A 20236-nucleotide genomic window follows, 5' to 3' on the forward strand; every position below is an offset into this window, starting at 1 on the left:
CACACACAGGCACAAGGTGCTAAGTTAGGTGGTGATTAGAACCATTTTCATTATCATTATCATGTCAAATCATTTCTTTTTCGTATATAAGTAGATAGATTACAGTTTCAAGTTGTTCTTTTATATATTTTTCTCTCTACTCTTCGTCTTTCCATCTATCATCCTCACTCGCGAATTTGTCTGCTTTATTACCGGTAGTGCTAATGTACTGGTGAGGATGAAAGTCGTGGTGGTGGTGGTGGTGGTGGTAAAGGTGTTAAGAAAAGTTCTATATACGTATGACAATAACGGCGGATGGATAAGAGTGGGTACGTTTTGTTTTTCCTCATTAGTTTTCTCTAGCTTCCTTTTTCCTTCCTGTATTATGTAATGGAGGCGGCGGGGTTAGGAAATCGATAACAGCAGTGGTGATGTGGTGGTGATAATCTGTGGTGGTTGTGGCCTTGGCGATGACTTTGGTGGTGACTTTGACGGTATTGATAGTAGTGTGATGGTGTTGGTGGTGGTGATATTGATAGAGGAGGTGGTGGTGGTGGTGGTGGTGGTGGTGCGTGCTGTCAGGATTGTTGCAGTAATCAACTTCCGAGTTTAATGTTCACAAAGTAGCTGTTATCTCTTCCTTATCACGTCTCTCTCTCTCTCTCTCTCTCTCTCTCTTGTCATCCTTCTCCCACACACCGTAACTGGGATGATGGTTCTTTCCTCTTCTCTCTCTTCACGCGGGAACTTTCCATTACTTAAAACGCATCCGCCTCAATGTTTCAAGTGACTCCTTCCTGTTATGGAGTTTAAAAGATTAGGTGTTATTGTGTTCTGAGCATTTGTGTGACATATTAAGGAAGTGTGCTTATATTTATCGTTTTGCTTTTAATCTTATCTGAGCTGCCTTGGGTGGTTTTTTACCTTTATTTTTTTCCTTTTTTTTTATGGATGAGGCTAAATCGATCTTGCAATAGAAGCAAAACACGGGCATCTTTTCCTTTTCTCTCCGCAATATCAAATACAAACACGCACTTTACACACAGACATGAAACAGAATCCAATCAAATGAAGTATGTAGATAACAACACATTCATGGACGTATTGATATTAAACATGAGATTAAGGTTACGGAAAATTCCATGTATATAGATAACAGATAATGTATCTGATGAGAGAATTACTATCAACTTTAAAAAATTTGAATATAGGCAACAACAAGAAAAAAAAAAAAAAACAACGTGAAGGCAACAAAACTGAGTGAATCTAATAGCATTTCCTTGCATCTGACACAGTGTAGCTAAATTTACACCACATAAGAACACAAGAACAATACAAAAACAATAATAATGATAATAGCAATAACATATGCATAAATAAATAAAATAAGGGAACCTGCAAAGAATCCACCAGGCTCACACGTAACTGTTCCCATAAAACTATCCATCACACACTCATTAGTAACTTGATTAATCCCTTCAGTACTGGGACGCATTTTTTTTACCTTGAGTTTTGGATGTGATTAGACGATTTTATTGACATTAGGAAGGGTCTATGGAGGTCAGATGATTGATGGCCTGAGTCTTCACTATTATAATCCCCACATAAGTTTCTGAAGCTGTATAAACTCACCAAACCGTATCCAGAATGAATAAGAAAACGCGTCGTAGCACTGAGGAGGTTACGAGAGAGAATGCCCTAATCCACATTTTGCTCAGCGCCTCCTTTAAACTCAGAAGAAAACTGCATGGACATCCTTTTTTCAGTCAATTTTCTGTGGAAGAGCTGAGTTCAAAGTCTTTTCTTTCCTGTTTCTTGTAAGTTTTAGACAGTCTTACTTAAACGCAAAGGGAGGAGGAGGAAGGTGAAGTGGTAGAGGAGGGAGAGGAAGAGGAAAACAAGGAGTGTAGGTTGGGCTTCCTCACTCGGGGCAATGGTTTCCTAGCGCGTGGACTTTAAGATAGGAGGTACCCCAAAATGTATCCCCTTTAGCCCATAAATTCCCGTGAAAAGCCCACATGGTATAAGAAAAAAAGGGGAAGAAAGAATAAGAATAGAAGTAGAGGATGAAAAGAACATGGATCCCAGGAATAATAAGAAGAGGATAGTGAAGTGTAATAGAAGGAGAGGAGGAGATGGAACAGAAAATGAAGAAAAAAAAAGGTAGAGGCACAGGACGAAAAAAAAAAAACAGACAGGAAAAACAGGAACAACAAAAAAAAAAACGAAGACGACGAAAAACAACAAAAAAATACAAGAATAAAAAAAAAAATAAACACGCATAATAATGATAATAATAAAAGGTTACCGCAGCACCAGAACTCCCCACGGTTTCTTCAAGTAGCTGCCCGTGAATCGACGCAGTTATCGGCCAGCCAGCAAGGAGAGAATAGCTGAGGAATTGCCGTGGACTGGGATGTAAATATAAATGCAGGAGCGAGAGCACGTCCACCGCAATGACGCTGAATGATCACCACGCAATTTGCACGGACGCTTGTTTGCTGTAAATGCCGTAATGAGAGAGAGAGAGAGAGAGAGAGAGAGAGAGGAAGGCAGAGAGATTGTCAATACTGTAAAAGATGGGATAATGGAGACACACGAAAGAAATTGAAGAAAGATGGAAGGAATGAAGGAGAGTAAATTTGAATTCTTAAGGGGACAGAGGATTGTCAATACTACAAAAGATGGGATGATGGAGACACACGAGAGAAATTGAAGAAAGATGGAGGGGATGAAGGAAAGTAAATATGAATTCTTAAAGAGTAATGAAGTTAGGCAAAAGGAAAGGAAAGAGGGGAAAAAAAGCAAAATGATACAATTACTAGAAAAAATACAGGGAGAAAAGAGAAAAAAATCAACGAAAACATCTGATAAATTAAGAAAAGAGAGTATGTAGACAATTCATTATGGAGATAAGGGAAGAAAAACTATATTACTGACAAAAAAGCAAGAAAATAGTGACAAGGTAACATAAATACAAACACAAGAGAGAAAATGAAGAGAAAAAGATGAAAGAAAAAAAAACTGAAGAGAAAAAGATGAAACAGAGAGAGAGAGAGAGAGAGAAAAACATAAAAATAGTCTCCAGGAAAAATCTTGAGAACATGAAACTCGAAACATCAAAGGCAAAGTGAGACACAAGACTTAAAGCATAAATCCAAAGATCTCTGGATGAGAGAGAGGAAATGTCACACTACGAGATCTCCTTCCCGCTGGCGATCTTTGTATTCTCCTTCTCTATCTCCTTTCTCCAGTTGAATGCCTCGATATACAATGACATTCATATTTCCCTGACTTACTCTCCCTCCTTCCCACTGACTTTCATCTCTTCTTAGTTAATGATCATTCTCTACATTTTATATTCATCAACTTCTTTTTCTGTATCTCCAATGAATTTTTTTCTTTATTTCGTCTTCCTTTATTCAATTCCACACTTAATTCTATTCCACACTTAATTATATTCCTTTCTTTCATTCCACACTTCATATTTGTTAACTTCGCTATCTGAATCTCCACTTCATTTTTCTTAATTAGTCTTCTTCCTTTATTCTATGCCCTCTTCTTTTTTTTTTTTTGTCTGCTTCTTCAGTTTATCTGTCTCCCGGTGTATTACTTCCATTCCTCTTTTCAATACTGTAACTTCTTCCTCTGCACTTCCACTTCATCTTTTTCTCCAATAAGCTTCTTTTTGATTTAGTCTTCTTCCTTCATTCTATCCTCTTTCTTCTTTTGTCTGCTTCTCCAGTTCACTTGTCTCCCATGTTTGATTTATATTCCCCTATTCAACACTACAAGGTTCTTTCTTCCTGTTTAACCTTTTTAATACTGGAACGCATTTCTGTTTTCAATTTTGGGCATGATTAGACGATTTTATTTACATTAGGAAGGGTCTTTGGAGGTCAGAAGATTGATGGCCACAGTTTTTACTATTACAATCCCCACTTAAGTTTCTGAAGCTGTATAAAATCACAAAATATTAATCAGAATGAATTTGAAGGTACTGAAGGGGTTAATCTAATATCCCATCCCTCTTTTTTTTTCTCTATGCATCAAGTGTCTACTTCACTCCTTCTCTTTCTCTGTTCTGTTTTGTTTGTTTATTTATATATCACCATGTGTGCACTGTGCATCACTCTTCACCACGATCGCCCGCTGGTCTTACTATCTCATCACCTTATCTTTTATTCATTTTTTTCTTCATCTTATCCGGTTTTTGTATATTTTTTTGTATTTCAATATTGTTATCATCTCTTCTCTGGCACCTTTATCGAAACACGGAAAATATAAATAAATTCTGTCACAAACATGATCTATCTATATTCTTTACATAAATAAAGGAGACGTCCACGGCACCTACCCACGCATGTACACACACACACACACACACACACACACACACGCACACACACACACACACACACACACACACACACGCGCGCACACACACACACACACACACACACACACACACACACACAGTAGTGGGTGGTTTTTTAAAAGAATATATGATTTTCTTCTATAAAATCATAATATCTCACTATAAAATTGTGAATGAAAACAGTCATTATTAAAAAACTATAAAAATAAATAGATAAATCCATATATAACCACTAACAAATAAAACCAACATTAAGAGAACTAAGAACACTGCCATTAGTTAACAAGACACTAAAACACAGCGTGAATGAATAAGTATTTGTTTTCATTGGGAAATATGAATATAAAGTCTGAAGAATGTGGGAGAAAGAAACCAACTTTTTTTTTCTATTTTTTTTTTTTCGTGAGACCAAAATACACGAGAGACGAGAATGAGAACATTAACCACAGGAACGTGACAAAACCCTGAATAACCTAATGAGAAGACGAACGATTTCTTTTTTTTTCCTTCCTCATAGAGAGAAAGAGACGAGTGAAGGACGGAGACAAAGGAACACAAGCTTGAACACAATTTTAGCCAACTACGAAAAATCAAGAGGTTATTATGACAAGTATTACACAAAAGAACCACACCTATTTTCTCATTTCTATATGTTTTTGCGAGACGGTGGAATAAGAATAATGGAAGAAAAAGGACGAAATAACACAAATTTTTCACAATAACAAGGATAAAGAAAAAATACAAGCTGCACGAAAGGTGAAACTAATACTTATGTACAGCACTGGAAAGGCTAAATCGTTCCAAAGATAAGGTCAAGGATAAAAAAGGATAAATAATGGAGAGAGAGAGAGAGAGAGAGAGAGAGAGAGAGAGAGAGAGAGAGAGAGAGAGAGAGAGAGAGAGCAACTATTTTTACTCCAGACAAGAAGTAGACTACCGGAATGTTGCTCTCTCTCTCTCTCTCTCTCTCTCTCTCTCTCTCTCTCTCTTGCCGTACTCATTTTTTTCGTTTCTTACAAATATTCTGTTTTCTATAGTCTTCCTTCATACAGTCCCCTCCCCACACACACACACACACACACACACACACACACACACACACACACACACACACACACACTTCCCAACATCCAACCCCAGAGAGAGAGAGAGAGAGAGAGAGAGAGAGAGAGAGAGAGAGAGAGAGAGAGAGAGAGAAAAGTACTAAGCTAAGTAACGCAGTCTTCACCAGCCTTCACCTTCCTGGCTTCATCTCTCTCTCTCTCTCTCTCTCTCTCTCTCTGGCATCCATTTTATCGCAAATCCGGAAGAGTAAACAGCCAAGGTCGTTCTAGACATCTAAGCATTCTTTGAACGTGCGTTGCATATGTGTGTGTGTGTGTGTGTGTGTGTGTGTGTGTGTGTGTGTGTGTGTGTGTGAAGGAAGACAATAAAGAGCAAAATACTTGTAAGAAACGAAAAAATATATAGAGAGAGAGAGAGAGAGAGAGAGAGAGAGAGAGAGAGAGAGAGAGAGAGAGAGAGAGAGAGAGAGAGAGAGAGAGAAACAATATAAAAAAGGCATTGTAGCTAAATAGATCTAGGAGGAGGAGGAGGAGGAGGAGGAGGAGGAGGAGGAGGAGGAGGAGGAGGAGGAGGAGGAGGATAGGAAGAAAATCAGGACAAGAGGAGGAGGAGGAGGAGGAGGAGGAGGAGGGCAGAAAAGGAAGCGGGGCAGGAAAAAGAAGTAAAGACAGAAAACGAGGAACAGGAGGAAAAGGAATAGGTCAGATAAGGGGGAGACTGAAAGAAGAGAAGGAGAAGGAGGAAGAGGGGAAGGAAGAGGAGCATGAATATGTGGAGCGTGAAAGACATAAGCGTGAAAAGAAGAACAGGATAATAATGTAGGAAATAAAACAACGATACCAGAAAAACGAGAAACCTTTAAATCGGGGACCTTTCTGGCTAATGAAAAACAAAAAAAGTAAAATGAAGTTTGAACGGTGTTTCTGCAAGTTACGCATCGTCACTTAGCCTGCCTGTGTGTTTGCCTGCTTGTCTGCCTGCCTATCCTTCCTTCCTGCCTACCTTCTTTCCTTCCCTCCTTCCTTCTATCCTTCCTTCCTGTCTGCCTGTCTTCCTGCCTACCTTCCTTCCTTCCTCCTTCCTTCTATCCTTCCTTCCTGTCTGCCTGTCTTCCTGCCTACCTTCCTTCCTTCCCTCCTTCCTGCCTACCTGCCTGCCCACTTGATATTCGGCTCTGCTACTAACACTGCTTTTGGTTCAGAATTCTCTCTCTCTCTCTCTCTCTCTCTCTCTCTCTCTCTCTCAACTATGACGCAATAAATAAAACGTTAATAAACAACACTGAGGGTAAGAGGAGGCAAGAGAAGTGAATATAAGAGAAGGGAAAGTGAGAAAGAAAGAAAGAGAAAAGGAAAGGGGAGCTGGTGAGGTGCCAATGGAGATGAGGAAGGAGGAGAGAGAAGAGAGAGAGAGAGAGAGAGAGAGAGAGAGAGAGAGAGAGAGAGAGAGAGAGAGAGAGAGAGAGAGAGAGAGAGAGAGAGAGAGAGAGAGTTACCTGTACATAAGAAAGATAAGGAAAGACACATTTGAAAAGAAAAAAAAAGTTTGAACCTAAAAATAAAGATAAAGATGGAATGTGTAAAGAAATTAAATAAACGAAGAATAAAAAGGAAAAGTAAGGAAGAAAAGAAGCACATTTAACCCAAACAATTTCTACTTTTCCTCTTCCTTCAACACCTCCTCCTCCTCCTCCTCCTCCTCCTCCTCCTCCTCCTTCTTCTACGTTTATCCAATTTCATCCTTTGTTTTATTCCGTCTTTCACTATCTATCCTTTTCTTTCTCACTGTTATTACTTCTCTATCTTCTTCTTCTCATCCTCCTCTTCCTCTTTCGCTTATTCTTCTTTGACTTTTATTTTTTCTTACTTTCTCTTCCTTCTCTTTATACTTATTTTTTTTTATTGTTGTTGTTGTTGTTGTTGTTGTTGTTATTGTTGTTATTATTATTTTCTTTTTTCTTCATCTTTTTCTTCTTTTTCTTCTTCGTTTCTTCTTCTTTTCTACTTCTTTTCTTCTTTTTCTTCTTCGTTTCTCCTCCTCCTCCTCCTCCTCCTTCTTCTTCTTCTACAATGCCTTCCCATTCTCCTGTGTTGGGTAATTATTCACGCTTTCATTCTTTACTTTCCATTGTTTCATTCCTCCTCCTCCACCTCCACCTCCACCTCCACCTCCTCCACCATCTATTCCTCCTCCTCCATTACTCTCCTTCTCCTTCATCGGTCTCCCCCTCCTCTCGTCTTTAAAATAACGGGGAGCGACTGTCAGGGAGTGGGTTGGCTAGAGGGGGGCGGGTGTGAGTCGTGGGAGCTTGCCAAAAATATGCAAAAAAAGTCAAATAATGAAAAAGAAGACAATAACTTCCATTAGGCGTGTCCAAAGCGTAGGCTGAGGAATAAGAATATCATTAAAGAATTTACGGAAGGTTTGCGAGAAATGACAGCTGACTACCGACATGTTTCTTGGAGAGAGAGAGAGAGAGAGAGAGAGAGAGAGAGAGAGAGAGAGAGAGAGAGAGAGAGAGAGAGAGAGAGAGAGAGAGAGAGAGAGAGAGAGAGAGAGAGAGAGAGAGTAGTTTCAAGGTATTGCGTTAAAGAGGAGAAGACTTTAAATGTGATGATAAAAATAAGAAGAGAAAGGTAAAGAAGAAGGAGGAGGAGGCGAAGGAAAAGGAGGTGGAGGAGGAGGAGAGAGGAGGAGGAGGAGGAGGAGGAGGAGGAGGAGGAGGAGGAGGAGAAAAGATCGATTGTTAGAACATTTGGCTCAGGAACAACTGAGTCATATGGTGGAAGAAGAAGAAGAAGAAGAAGAAAGAAGAAGAAGAAGAAGAAGAAGAAGAAGAAGAAGAAGAAGAAGAAGAAGAAGAAGAAGAAGAAGAAGAAGAAGAAGAAGAAGAAGAAGAAGAAGAAGAAGAAGAAGAAGAAGAAGAAGAAGAAGAAGAAGAAGAAGAAGAAGAAGAAGAAGAAGAAGAAGAAGAAGAAGAAGAAGAAGAAGAAGAAGAAGAGAAGAGAAGAAGAAAGAAGAAGAAGAAGAAGAAGAAAGAAGAAGAAAGAAGAAGAAGAAGAGAAGAAGAAGAAAATAAGAAGAAGAAGAAGAAGAAGAAGAAGAAAGAAAGAAGAAGAAGAAGAAAGAAGAAGATAAGAAGAAGAAGAAAGAAGAAAGAAGAAGAAGAAGAAGAGAAAAGAAAGAAGAAGTGAAGAAAGAGATATTGAGAAGAGAACAAGAAAGGAGAGGAAAGAAAAGGAGTGGAGATGTTGGGAAAAAAAAGGAAAAAAAAATAATAGTCTCCCCCCCACACTATAGGTACACCTCCCCCCCACATAACACACCCTAGTAACTTGATGCACTTCAGCCAAGCACGTAATGACCACTTCACATACACAGACCTCTTCAGGCTGGTCTCCGTTATCCCGTTACCCTAAGCCACTCCACTTCCAATGTTTTTTAGTCCCCACATTTAAATTCAAGCTTCCATCCATCCACTTAACTTCTATTCTCAAAACCTTAGCTTCTTCCTTCCTTAGTTCCTTCTTTCCTTCGTCAACTTCTGCTGTTTGTTATTCTCACATTTATATTCAAGCTTCCATCCATCCACTAACTTCTATTCTCAAAACCTTATGTCTTTCCTTCCTTCCTTCTTTCTTTCCTTCCTTTCATCCTCCCTTTCATCTAATTCAATGTTACTTTCCTTTGTCTCTTTCCCTTTTTCTCTCATTTCTTTTTTTATATATTCAGTCTCATTTTCCATTCTCTCTCTCTCTCTCTCTCTCTCTCTCTCTCTCTCTCTCTCTCTCTCTCCTTCCATCTGATATTACGTCTAGTTTTCTTTTTTTTTTGTTTTCCTTTATCTTTTTCTTCCTTTCTCTTTTTTTTATGTCAAAGAATGTTTTTTTTTTTGTTGCTTCTGTTTTTCCTCGTCGTTTGTAGTGCTTCTTTTCCTTCCTGCCTTGTTTACTTGACTTTTTATCTTCTCATGTACCGTATCTCTCTCTCTCTCTCTCTCTCTCTCTCTCTCTCTCTCTCTCTCTCTCTCTCTCTCTCTCTCTCTCATTTTGCATTTTTTTTCTTTCCTTTTATATTTTATTTGAATTTTTTCTTGCCATTTCATTACACAAGCTAAAAACAATTTCATATCCTTATTTTCTTTCTTTTTACACCTTTTATTCCACAATATTCTTTCTTCATTTCTAAGTATGTGCAAAGGACTTCAATATTTTTTTCTCTAAATTGTTCATTCTTAACATTAAAATTTCCCAGTAGCTTTTCTGCTTTAATGGATGGTTTTCTTTTCTTGCTCTTCTTAAACTTTCTTTTTTTTTTTTTAGTTTACTTTGAGCTTTGATGTTTTCTTCTTCATTTGTTCATAGTTTTCCCTTTTTCCTGCTTTTTTCATGCGTTTTTCTCTCTTTAATATTTTTTTTTTTGGGGGGGTCTTCATTGAGCTCTAAATGCTTTCTTCCTTAAACGGTTCCTTCTTAAAGCTAACTGTTCGCTTTAAACTACTCTATTGTCCTCTTTTCTTTTTAAATGACCTTTCTTTCACTTTATGCTAGTCTCTTTTACAATGGTCAAACGTCACTTTCCTTTAAACTCTTCTTTCTTGGACTTTATCGTTCTTTCTAAATTACTCTATTGTCTTCTTATCTTTAAACATAACATTCTTTATTTCGCACTTAAATCATTCTTTTCACAATGGCCAAGCGGTTTTTTTTTTCTGTTCGTTCTTAAAGTTAATGTTCTCTATAAACCTCTCAATTGTTCTGTCTCTTTTAAACATCACATTTTTTTTTCTACTCTCTTGAATCATTCTCTTTATCCAGCGTTAATTTTTCTTCAAGCTCTTCGTTCTTACAACTTACTATTCTTTATCCAAAAATTCCCGGTAATGCTGCTTTTAAAACACTCCTCACAAACACAAACACGAACAAACACTCTCTTTAATATTCCTCCGGCAAGTTGTTTAGCTAATGACTCTACCTGCTTAAGTCTATACACACGTCTGTCATGTTTTCCTCGCTTCGTTATCGTGAAGGGTGTGCTGGCGGGGCGGCAACACACCAATATTGACCCACTGCAAGCCAAGGGTCGGATGCCAAGGGTGCGTGCCGCTGGCCGGGAGAGAAACAAGTGCTCGGGCGAGATAAGTGGCTGGAAATTGTCTTGGCCGATAATGAGTTAATGAGTCTGTGATATGAAGGTTGTTAGGCTGGAGGGGAGGGTGGGAAGGGAGAAAGGAGGGAAGGAACGGTGGGAAGGAGGGTGGATGGAGAGGTGGAGGAGGTGAGGACAAGAAAGGAGAGGAGATGTGGGAAGGTGGATGGATGAGAGAGAGGGAGAGAAGCAAGTGGAGAATGGGAAGAAATGGAGGGAAGGAAGGGTGGATGGAGAGGTGATGGATGGAGAGATGAAAGTGAGGACAAGAAAAGAAAGGAGAGAAGAGTGGAATTATGGGAATGCGGGTGGATGGGAGAGAGAGAGAAGCAGATGGAGAATGGGGAGAAATAGAAGGAAGGAAAGGTGGAAGGGAAGATGGATGGATAGATGGAAGTGAGGACAAGAAAACAGAATTTAGAAGATGCGAGGTGGAATGAAGTATGAGAGGTAAGTGGAGAGAGAGAGAGAGAGAGAGAGAGAGAGAGAGAGAGAGAGAGAGAGAGAGAGAGAGAGAGAGAGAGAGAGAGAGAGAGAGAGAGAGAGAGAGAGAGAGAGGAGCTGGAAGAAGAGAAGAGCTGGAAGAAGAGGAGAGAAAAGAGAGAAAAAAGAAAAACGAAAAAAAAAAAAGGAAAGGCTGACTCAAAATTACATCTCTGGGCAACGGGCAACGAGCGGCACGTTAGTCACTCAACATGATGAAGACGCCATCAACTGACCTTCACTTCTACCTACCTTCTTCCCTCTCCTCCTTCCCTCCCTCCTTCCTTCTTTCCTTCCTTCACCGTCTCCTGTCACCTCACTCCACCATTCTCTGACGCCCAGTTCCCAGTTCCCTCAGCCTGCCATCCCATCTGTCTCCTTCGTTTGCCTTTCCGAGTTGCCACTATAGCTATCAGATTCACCGCCACCAACACTTGCTTGCTCTCTCTCTCTCTCTCTCTCTCTCTCTCTCTCTCTCTCACGATGACTGCACTGCTCGTCAAATATGTCACACTGATATCACGCTGACAGTAACAATGCTAGTACCACTTTATTATTAGTAGTGCCGGGTTCCTCTCGTGCCAGGTGCCATGAGGGGGTCGAAGTGAAAGTGGTGCAGAAGAGGAGTCATGAAAACACCTCATGAAAACAAGGTATTCAAAGAGAAACAACAGTAAATGTCCCCCACTTAAAAATGGAACCAGAAAATGTGAGAGTTACAGTGACATGCATTTCCAGCACCACAAAGGAACGCACTCTGTGGTATGTCAGGAATGGAAATATGTTTATCCACCTAATAACAATGATAATAAACTTTTATGAGCGAAAATAATAAGGACGGAAATTGAGAAGTTTTCCTTGCAGTCATGGATTCTTGAGAATATTGAAGTGTTAAAGGGATGTAGAAAAAAAGAATAAAACAATTTCTTTTACGTCACTGGAGAGAGAGAGAGAGAGAGAGAGAGAGAGAGAGAGAGAGAGAGAGAGAGAGAGAGAGAGAGAGAGAGATTAAATAAAATAAACAGATAAGTTGATTAACGAATGAAAAAAGAAACAAAAAAGCAAAATAAATGAATAAATAACATGTAAACAGCTGCATTCAAACCTCATTCTTCCAGCAGCTGATGTCAATACTAATGGTGGTGGTGGTGGTGGTGGTGGTGTTGGTGGTGGTGGGGGGAATCTTACGGAGAGCAAGTTTTCTAATAAGTTCGGGAGACTCAAAGGATATGGTGGTGGTGGTGGTGGTGGTGGTAGTGGTGGTGGTGACATCCTCGTCCTCCCAACCCCAGTGCCACCCCTCCGTCTCCCCCAAGACACCAGTTGGAAGCCACAGCCAGGAGCACTTCTGTGACGTGAAAGTAACTGGAGGATAACAAGCAATGCGATGATGCCACAGTAAGAAGCTTATTCCGTTTTTCATTCTTACTTTCATTTTCTTCCTATGTTGCGTTTTCTGTTACTCGTGCCGTCTTTATTGTCGTGGCTTTCTCCAGTTCTTTTGATTACGTTTCTCTTTCCTTGGCGAGGCAGTTTTGTGATGGTGTATGATGGAGGAAATATGTTGTTAATCACTTTTATATTGGGACGCATTTTTACCTTGATTTTTGGGTGTGATTAGACGATTTTAGGTGCATTAGGAATGGTCTATGGATGTTTAATGATTAATGGCACCAGAGTCTTTAGTATCTTAACCCCCACATAAGTTTCAGAAGCTGTATAAAGTCGCCAAATAGTAACACGAATGAATATGAAAACATGTCCTGGTACTGAAGGGGTTAAGGATATATGTTGAGACTTTAACGCATAAACGCTTCTCTTAACGCATACACGCTTGTCTTTTTATATACAAATGAAATGAAATGTAGTGAAAAAAATTAACGAACCTGGTTTACAAATGTACTCCTGGGAACACCAATCTCTTATTAGGAAGATTACTGAGAACACCGCATCACCACAATCCGCTCTGCCTTCCAATGGCCTTTCACGACACGCCGGGAACACAAAGGACATGTAATCCTCATTTTCTGATACGTAACAAGAGTCAAGGTCTGATATTGAGTAAGTAATGAAAAGAAACGTGAAAAGGAGAAACACGACTATGGACACGACGATGGCTGCGAGAACTAGAACGAGGAGAAGGAGAAGGAAGAGAAGAGCAAGATGAGAAGGACTGAGGGGATTGCGACGAGAACGATAACGAGGAGGGGGAGAAATTGAAGGAGGAAAAGGTAGAGAAGAGGAAGATGAAGAAGACTTAAATAATAGTCTAATTTCGTAAGGTTAAGGAGGAAGACGAAGATTAGGACGAGAACGATAACTAAGAGGAGGAGGAAGTGGAGGCGGAAAAGAAGAGAAATAAGAAAAGAAAAAAATCCAATTCAATGAGGTCCTTTTCTATATTCTATTCTTTTACTGTTACATATTCTTTCTGAAGTGATGTAGCAGTGTAACATTTTCCTTACCAGACCAACTTTTTTTTTCTATAGACAAGACGTAAGAGGCTTTCAGGTGTGTGTGTGTGTGTGTGTGTGTGTGTGTGTGTGTGTGTGTGTGTGTGTGTGTGTGTGTGTGTGTGTGTGTGTGTGTGTGTGTGAGTTACACGGGCCACGCTTCCCGCCACGTGTTTGTATGAGCTAAGTTTGTTCCCAGCTGTTTAGGCCACCGCCACACCTACCCATTTGGCTCTCTCTCTCTCTCTCTCTCTCTCTCTCTCTCTCTCTCTCTCTCTCTCTCTCTCTCTCTCTGTTTAATCTTAAGCTAACAACCTCTCTCTCTCTCTCTCTCTCTCTCTCTCTCTCTCTCTCTCTCTCTCTCTCTCTCTCTCTCTCTCTCTCTCTCTCTCTCCACTCACGCCTCTAATCCCTGACATAGAACACTCAACTTTCACAGTCTTAACACGGCTTACTCTCCCCTCAACTCTCACTCAGGAACCTTGGTGCTTGTGTAGTGACCATACAGCTCTGCCCTTGGCTCAAAAATACACCAGGACTACAAGGGAATTACATACGAATAAGCCAAGTCATCTCGTATACAACTCACTCAAGAAAAGTAAAATAAATGAATAAATAGATAAGTGGTAGTTTAAAAAAGCGATAAAATTTGAGGCAATTTTTATTTCTTCTTTCTTTTTCTTTTTGAGTTTCTTGGAGAGTCTGATGCTTCCTTTCTTCCTTCTTTCCTACGTTCCTTCCTTCCTAATTAGAATAGTATTAGATTGTCATTATTAGTTGGTGCAGTTTTTTTTCCGTTTTATTTTATTTTTAATCATAGAAAACGTACCATAGAAGAATTAAAGAAATGTTGGGATGTTCTTTCGACTCCTGCACGTATGAGTGACGTCTTTTCGTCAATTTTTTTCTTTCAATCCATCTCGTTGTAACTATTTGATAAACTAAGCAGAGATTTTATCAACCCGCCCAGTCCTTTCTCTCTCTCTCTCTCTCTCTCTCTTTTTACTTTTCATATCAGAGTTTCTCCTTTTTCTTTCTTCCGCCCTTATACTCATTTCATACATCCACCTTTCTTTACTTCTTTTATTCTTTACATTCACTTCTTCCTTCCTGTCTTACTTTAATTTCCATTATAAAAATTCCTCCATCTATCCTTTTGTTCCTCGCCTCTACTCAATTCATTCATTTACTTCTCCCTACTCACTTCCTTCCTTTCTTTCTTTCTGCCGTCCTCTCCTTTACACGCTTCAGAAAATACGAGAAATTCCACTAACTCTTCATCCTACCTCCCTCCCACCCTCTCTTATTCTTCACGCTCTTCAGGCACAATCAAGAACGCTTTCCTATCTTCTCCCTTCCTCCTTCTCCTCCTCTTTCAAAATTTCTCTAGTACACTTTTTACTTCTTCTATGTCACTTATGTATTTTCTAACATGTTGATCCTTACTTTCGTCTTTTCATAATTCCTGTAGTTCAGTTTCAGTTCTTCTTTGTCTATTTTGGTGTTAAATAAGATTGTGGCAACCCAGTTATCCTTCTGTCTCTGGTATGTACTCACTTCAAGAGGCTGGAGTAGAAGGAGTGCGGGATTGCTGCCATCAGTCCCGCTCCGTCGCCAGTGTCGTTGTCACAAGAACACGCTCCCCTGTGCTTCATCCGGGACGCGAGCTTCTCCGCATCACGAACCACCTGCAAAGATTAGAAGGGAGATGTTAAAAGGTACTGCCGTTTTGTCCGTGGGTTGTACTGTTTGTGTGGTCTTGGTGTACCTAGTTTGCTTGTGTTTTTGCTATTTTTTCTTCGTCTTTTGTGTGTATCGGAAGGTTGCTGGTGTTTTTTTTTTTCTTCTTTTTACTTTAAGAATATAGTCGTTTGTTATTTTTTATCATTATTATTGTTACTACTTATGCTTATACTATCTATGTTACTACTTCTGTTGCTGTTGTTGTTGTTGCGCTACTATTACTACTACTACTATTACTACTACCACTACTACTACTACTCCTGATGCTGCTGCTGCTACTACTACAAGGGATTTTGCTCTGGGAATTCTGGTTTGTGTCTGTATTCCACCACTCTCACCACTATTACCACTATCACTACCACCAGCACCATTTCAACCAACCAAGAGAGCCACCACCACCATAACCACAACCAACAAAACAGACTAACAATTCCAGCAAGGTTTTCTGACTCACATTACACACAAACTTTCTCCAAAACACTCTCCTAGGCTGACTTTTCTTTGCCTCGAGAGCCAGTAAGAAAAAATATATGTATTATAAAACCGTGTCGTGTGTGTGTGTGTGTGTGTGTGTGTGTGTGTGTGATTTAAAGGAATGAACGTCCTTGTGTTGATATCGAGTATTGCCGAATATTGCAAGAAAAGGCAAATATGTAGAGGGAAAGCGCCACCTGTCAGCCAGCAAATCGCGACCCTTCACTCCATGTCACCGCTTATCACACGCAATCACGGCTGACGACCCTTTCATTACCGCCGCCACTTGCATTTCCTCGTGCAGTGATGATGACGGCGATGATGATGGTGATGCTGATGCTGATAGTGATGGCGTTAATGATGATAGAAAATAAATAAGGAAAGTTAGAAAGAGGACAACAACAGATAAGATGAAAGGCAACAAGAAGAAGACCAAGAAGAAAACAAAGTGAGGAAAGAAAAGGAAAATAAACTAAGAAGGAAAATGTGAGAAAATTAAATGGGAGAATATATTATTGATGATAAATAAATAAATAAAAGTTAAGGATGCTGAAAAGAGAAAGAAAAACGAACAAGAATTGCGAAACGAAAGATCTTGAAGCAATAGAATGAAATGCAGATTCCTTCAAACATAGAAACACTGCTCTTGGTGACGAAACAGAACAGAAACAATAAAAACAACCAGATATGAGAAAACAGCAAATAAAACCACAGAGAATAAATAAAAAAACATACATAATGAGAATTTTGGTAATAATAATGATGGTTGCGGTGGTGAAAGTACACACACACACACACACACACACACACACACACACACACACACACACACACACACAACAGGAAGTCACGCAGTTGGTTACGCGCGCACGTATGCATGCACACACACACACACACACACACACACACACACACACACACACACACACACACACACATTGCAACATCTATAAAAAAAAAACATTACTATCATGTTTTTATATAAACGTGCATGGGCTTCTCTTTCCCTTTCCCTTACCTTTTTCCTCTCTCTCTCTCTCTCTCTCTCTCTCTCTCTCTCTCTGCTATTTATCAATCATTCACCTTTGCCAACCATTTCTCTCTGTCAACCCATTTTTTTCTTCCATAACTATTACTTTCCTCTCCAACCAGACACTGCTTCTCTTTTTCAGTCATTCTTCCTCTCCATTAATCCATAATCCTTTCTTTCCCTGAATTATTCCATCTCTTCTTCTTCGCCTTAATTATCTATAATCATCCATTCCTTTCACTTATTATTTTCCCTTTGAACACTTTTCTTATCATTTTTATCACAAACTGTAACTCTCTCTCTCTCTCTCTCTCTCTCTCTCTCTCTCTCTCTCTCTCTCTCTCTCTCTCATTCTCTCCTGACCACTTCTCCACAATCTTCCACAACCTCACTTGTTCAGCTTCACCCACATCCCTCTATAAACCTTTACTCTTTCCACCATACAGTCTCCAGTCCCACCACCACCACCACCACCACCTTCACCTCCTCCTCCTTTTCCTCCTCCTCAACCAGTCCTTCCCTGCATCCCCTTCACCAAACCAACCGACCTATGCACCTTTCTCCTGCTGTCACCTTCACCCTCCAACCTTTCTTCAACCTCTTCGGCGCTACTTCTCTGCCCTTCCCTTCACTAGCCCTAGTCCCTTCACTTAGGCACCGCGTCTCTGGTTCCCTCGGCTTGTGTTACCTGGAAACTCAAACTGCGGCTGCTACTTCCACTTTACGGGTCTTGTGCAGTGATTCCTCCTTCTGATATTGTTTGTGGTGGTGTAAAGTGATTTGGAGAGGGAGGAGGAGGAGCAGGAGAAGGAGGAAAAGGAGGAGGAGAAGGTGGAATATAAAGGAATACAAAAGAATATATACAGCGACAGACATTCAGGTTCTGTAAATGCCCCTATGTGAAGTATTAGTAAGAGAGACATGATAATAAAGGAGAAGGAAGAGGACGAGGAGTAGAAAGAGGAAGAAGAGTAAGAGGAGGAGATGGACGATGGTAAAGACGATAATGCGCTTAACTGAGGGATCGGTAAGCGAATGAAAACAACACATTTTTGGAATTAATAAAAAAAAAAAAAATAAGGAGATCGATGTTTACTTGGTGTGGATTGGATATCGGACACCATCACCAGCAACAAATGGGATCAACACACACACACACACACACACACACACACACACACACACACACACACACACACACACACACACACACACACACACCATGAAACGACAAAGATAAGGCAGTGATGAAAGGTAACGAGAGAGAGAGAGAGAGAGAGAGAGAGAGAGAGAGAGAGAGAGAGAGAGAGAGAGAGAGAGAGAGAGAGAGAGAGAGAGAACACAATATTAGTAGAGCATGTCTTTTATTTAGAGTAACAATTATTAGAATCCAACGCAATCAAAAGAAAATGCAGTCAGAGAACGCGCGCGCAAGATAAAGAGAGAGAGAGAGAGAGAGAGAGAGAGAGAGAGAGAGAGAGAGAGAGAGAGAGAGAGAGAGAGAGAGAGAGTACAATAATGACACAAACTAAGAGAGAGAACATTTTCAAAACACTTAAACAACAATTGAAGGGGAGGTGCATGCATACGAGGAACGAAGGAAACCCAGGACGGATAAGAGATGAGGTTTGTGTCACTTTCAGAACGTTATGGGCAAAGTTGAGCCACGCAGCCACCGGGAGACGAATGGGAAAACAAAGGAAAAAAAATAAGTGAATGCACAAACTTGAACAGGAGGGAGGAAGTTTGGAAATTGCTTTGTCCTGCCTCGCCGCGCCTCGGACTAATGAAGGGATGGAAGGGAATGGAAGGAACGCTCTGGTTCTCCATCTTTAAAGGACATGATTCCTTTCTTAGTCTTAAATTGAAGCATAAATTCATGGATGACTGGGTTTCCATCATAAAGACAACGATTTCTCTCTCTCTCTCTCTCTCTCTCTCTCTCTCTTAATTACAGCCAAGTATCATGAGTGACTGAATTTGAGTTTCCCATCTTGAGGAACATATTTTTTCATTTCTCTTTTTCTTTTATTTCAATATAAAACAAAAGGTGAGAGAAGAATAGCTTTTCTTCCTACAGGACAATATAATTATTCTCAATTCAAATTAGAGCATTCATAACAATATACGAGCCTATCACCTTGCTTCCTTTCTTTTATGTCAACTTGTATTTCTGTATAGTAATGCATTAACGTGGAGTCCCATAACCTCACATAGAAGTTTTCCTTTCCAAATTAAAACCATACTTTATTTTAACCATGTTCAATATACATGTTGATAGGTAAAGCTCTTAGTTTGCATCCCTTCTTTTCTAAGTTTCCACCACTGTACCAAAGCCCTCACTTATGGTTACCCTGCACAGACAACCTTGGCGGCGCGAGACTCAACAAACTGATACAAGAAACTTCTTATTCCAAACAGCAACTCCGTGACTGTGGCGGCTCACAATGTACAGTTTTGTGGTTGATGTTTGTCAAGCTTCGTGGCTCACACCCAGCCAGCGCCTCTCTGTCAGCCAGACGGGAGCCTTACAAGGAAAGGGGACCGGATATTTTTTTTTTTTTCGTGTGTGTGTGTGTGTGTGTGTGTGTGTGTGTACCTAACATTCACGCTCCCTTCCTCTCGACAACCACATCGCCATCACACACACAATGCACCATCCCTATCTATTTCTGCCCCACCACTCTGTCGACACACATTGCACTCATTTATCCTTCCTCTTTTCGTCCCCCTTTCCTTCCTTACATTTCCTCGTCACCTACTACCCTGCCATACCCTACCCTGCCATGCCTTGCTCTGCCATACCTTCCCTCCTCTCTCCTCACACCCTCGCCATTCAACACTAATGTCTGCATCAGAGGACAAGGATGAGACGAGTGGATGAAATAATTCGTGCCTTGTAAACACACACACCATAATATTTTGAAGACGTAATGTCCTGAAGCTGCTGCGTGCATTAAGACACCACAGGCCGACGACCTCTTTCCTCCATCCGCATACACACGGCGAGCCTCATATTAATGCTAGTTAGGGGTGTTAGAGAGCAACACGTGTCTCCTTTAAACTTCCTGACAATGAGTGATAAAAGTGAGTGTTGTTGTCAAAGGGAAGCCACGTGTCCTGCCTCGCTGCTTCACCCGGGATTCCTCCTCATAGCGGCTGCGTATGAACAGGGAAACAATTAGGTCAAGTGCTGTCTGTCTGTTTATCGAGAGAGGTGGTTCTGACTGATCACTTGCACGATAATGGCGACGAGGAGGCGGGACACGTGCGCCAGATTCCATGGTTCAGTGCACTCGAGGGCCTGTTTAGCTGCATTGTTCGGCAGGTGGACCGGTTTTTAGGGTAGGGGAAGGGCGGTGTAGGGAGTGTAGGGGCTGTGGCGACCTAGCAGGTAGTGGATGGCGTGATAAAAGAGGAAAAGGAGCAGGAGTAGGCTAAAGAGCTGGGAGTAAGGAGGATGTTGGCGCCAGTGAATGAGAG

General features: G+C 40.5%; 1 protein-coding gene across 1 annotated transcript in view; it reads right to left on the reverse strand.

Moving 5' to 3' along the window:
* The window catches only part of LOC123520672 (glutamate synthase [NADH], amyloplastic-like), a 120752-nt gene that overhangs the window by 54410 nt on the left and 46106 nt on the right, over positions 1-20236 (reverse strand). Inside the window, 1 exon segment of the mRNA XM_045283182.1 lies at positions 15064-15194. Within this exon segment, the coding sequence (XP_045139117.1) occupies positions 15064-15194 (131 nt within the window).

This window comes from Portunus trituberculatus, chromosome 47, assembly GCF_017591435.1.
Source record: "Portunus trituberculatus isolate SZX2019 chromosome 47, ASM1759143v1, whole genome shotgun sequence".
Lineage (NCBI taxonomy): Eukaryota > Metazoa > Arthropoda > Malacostraca > Decapoda > Portunidae > Portunus > Portunus trituberculatus.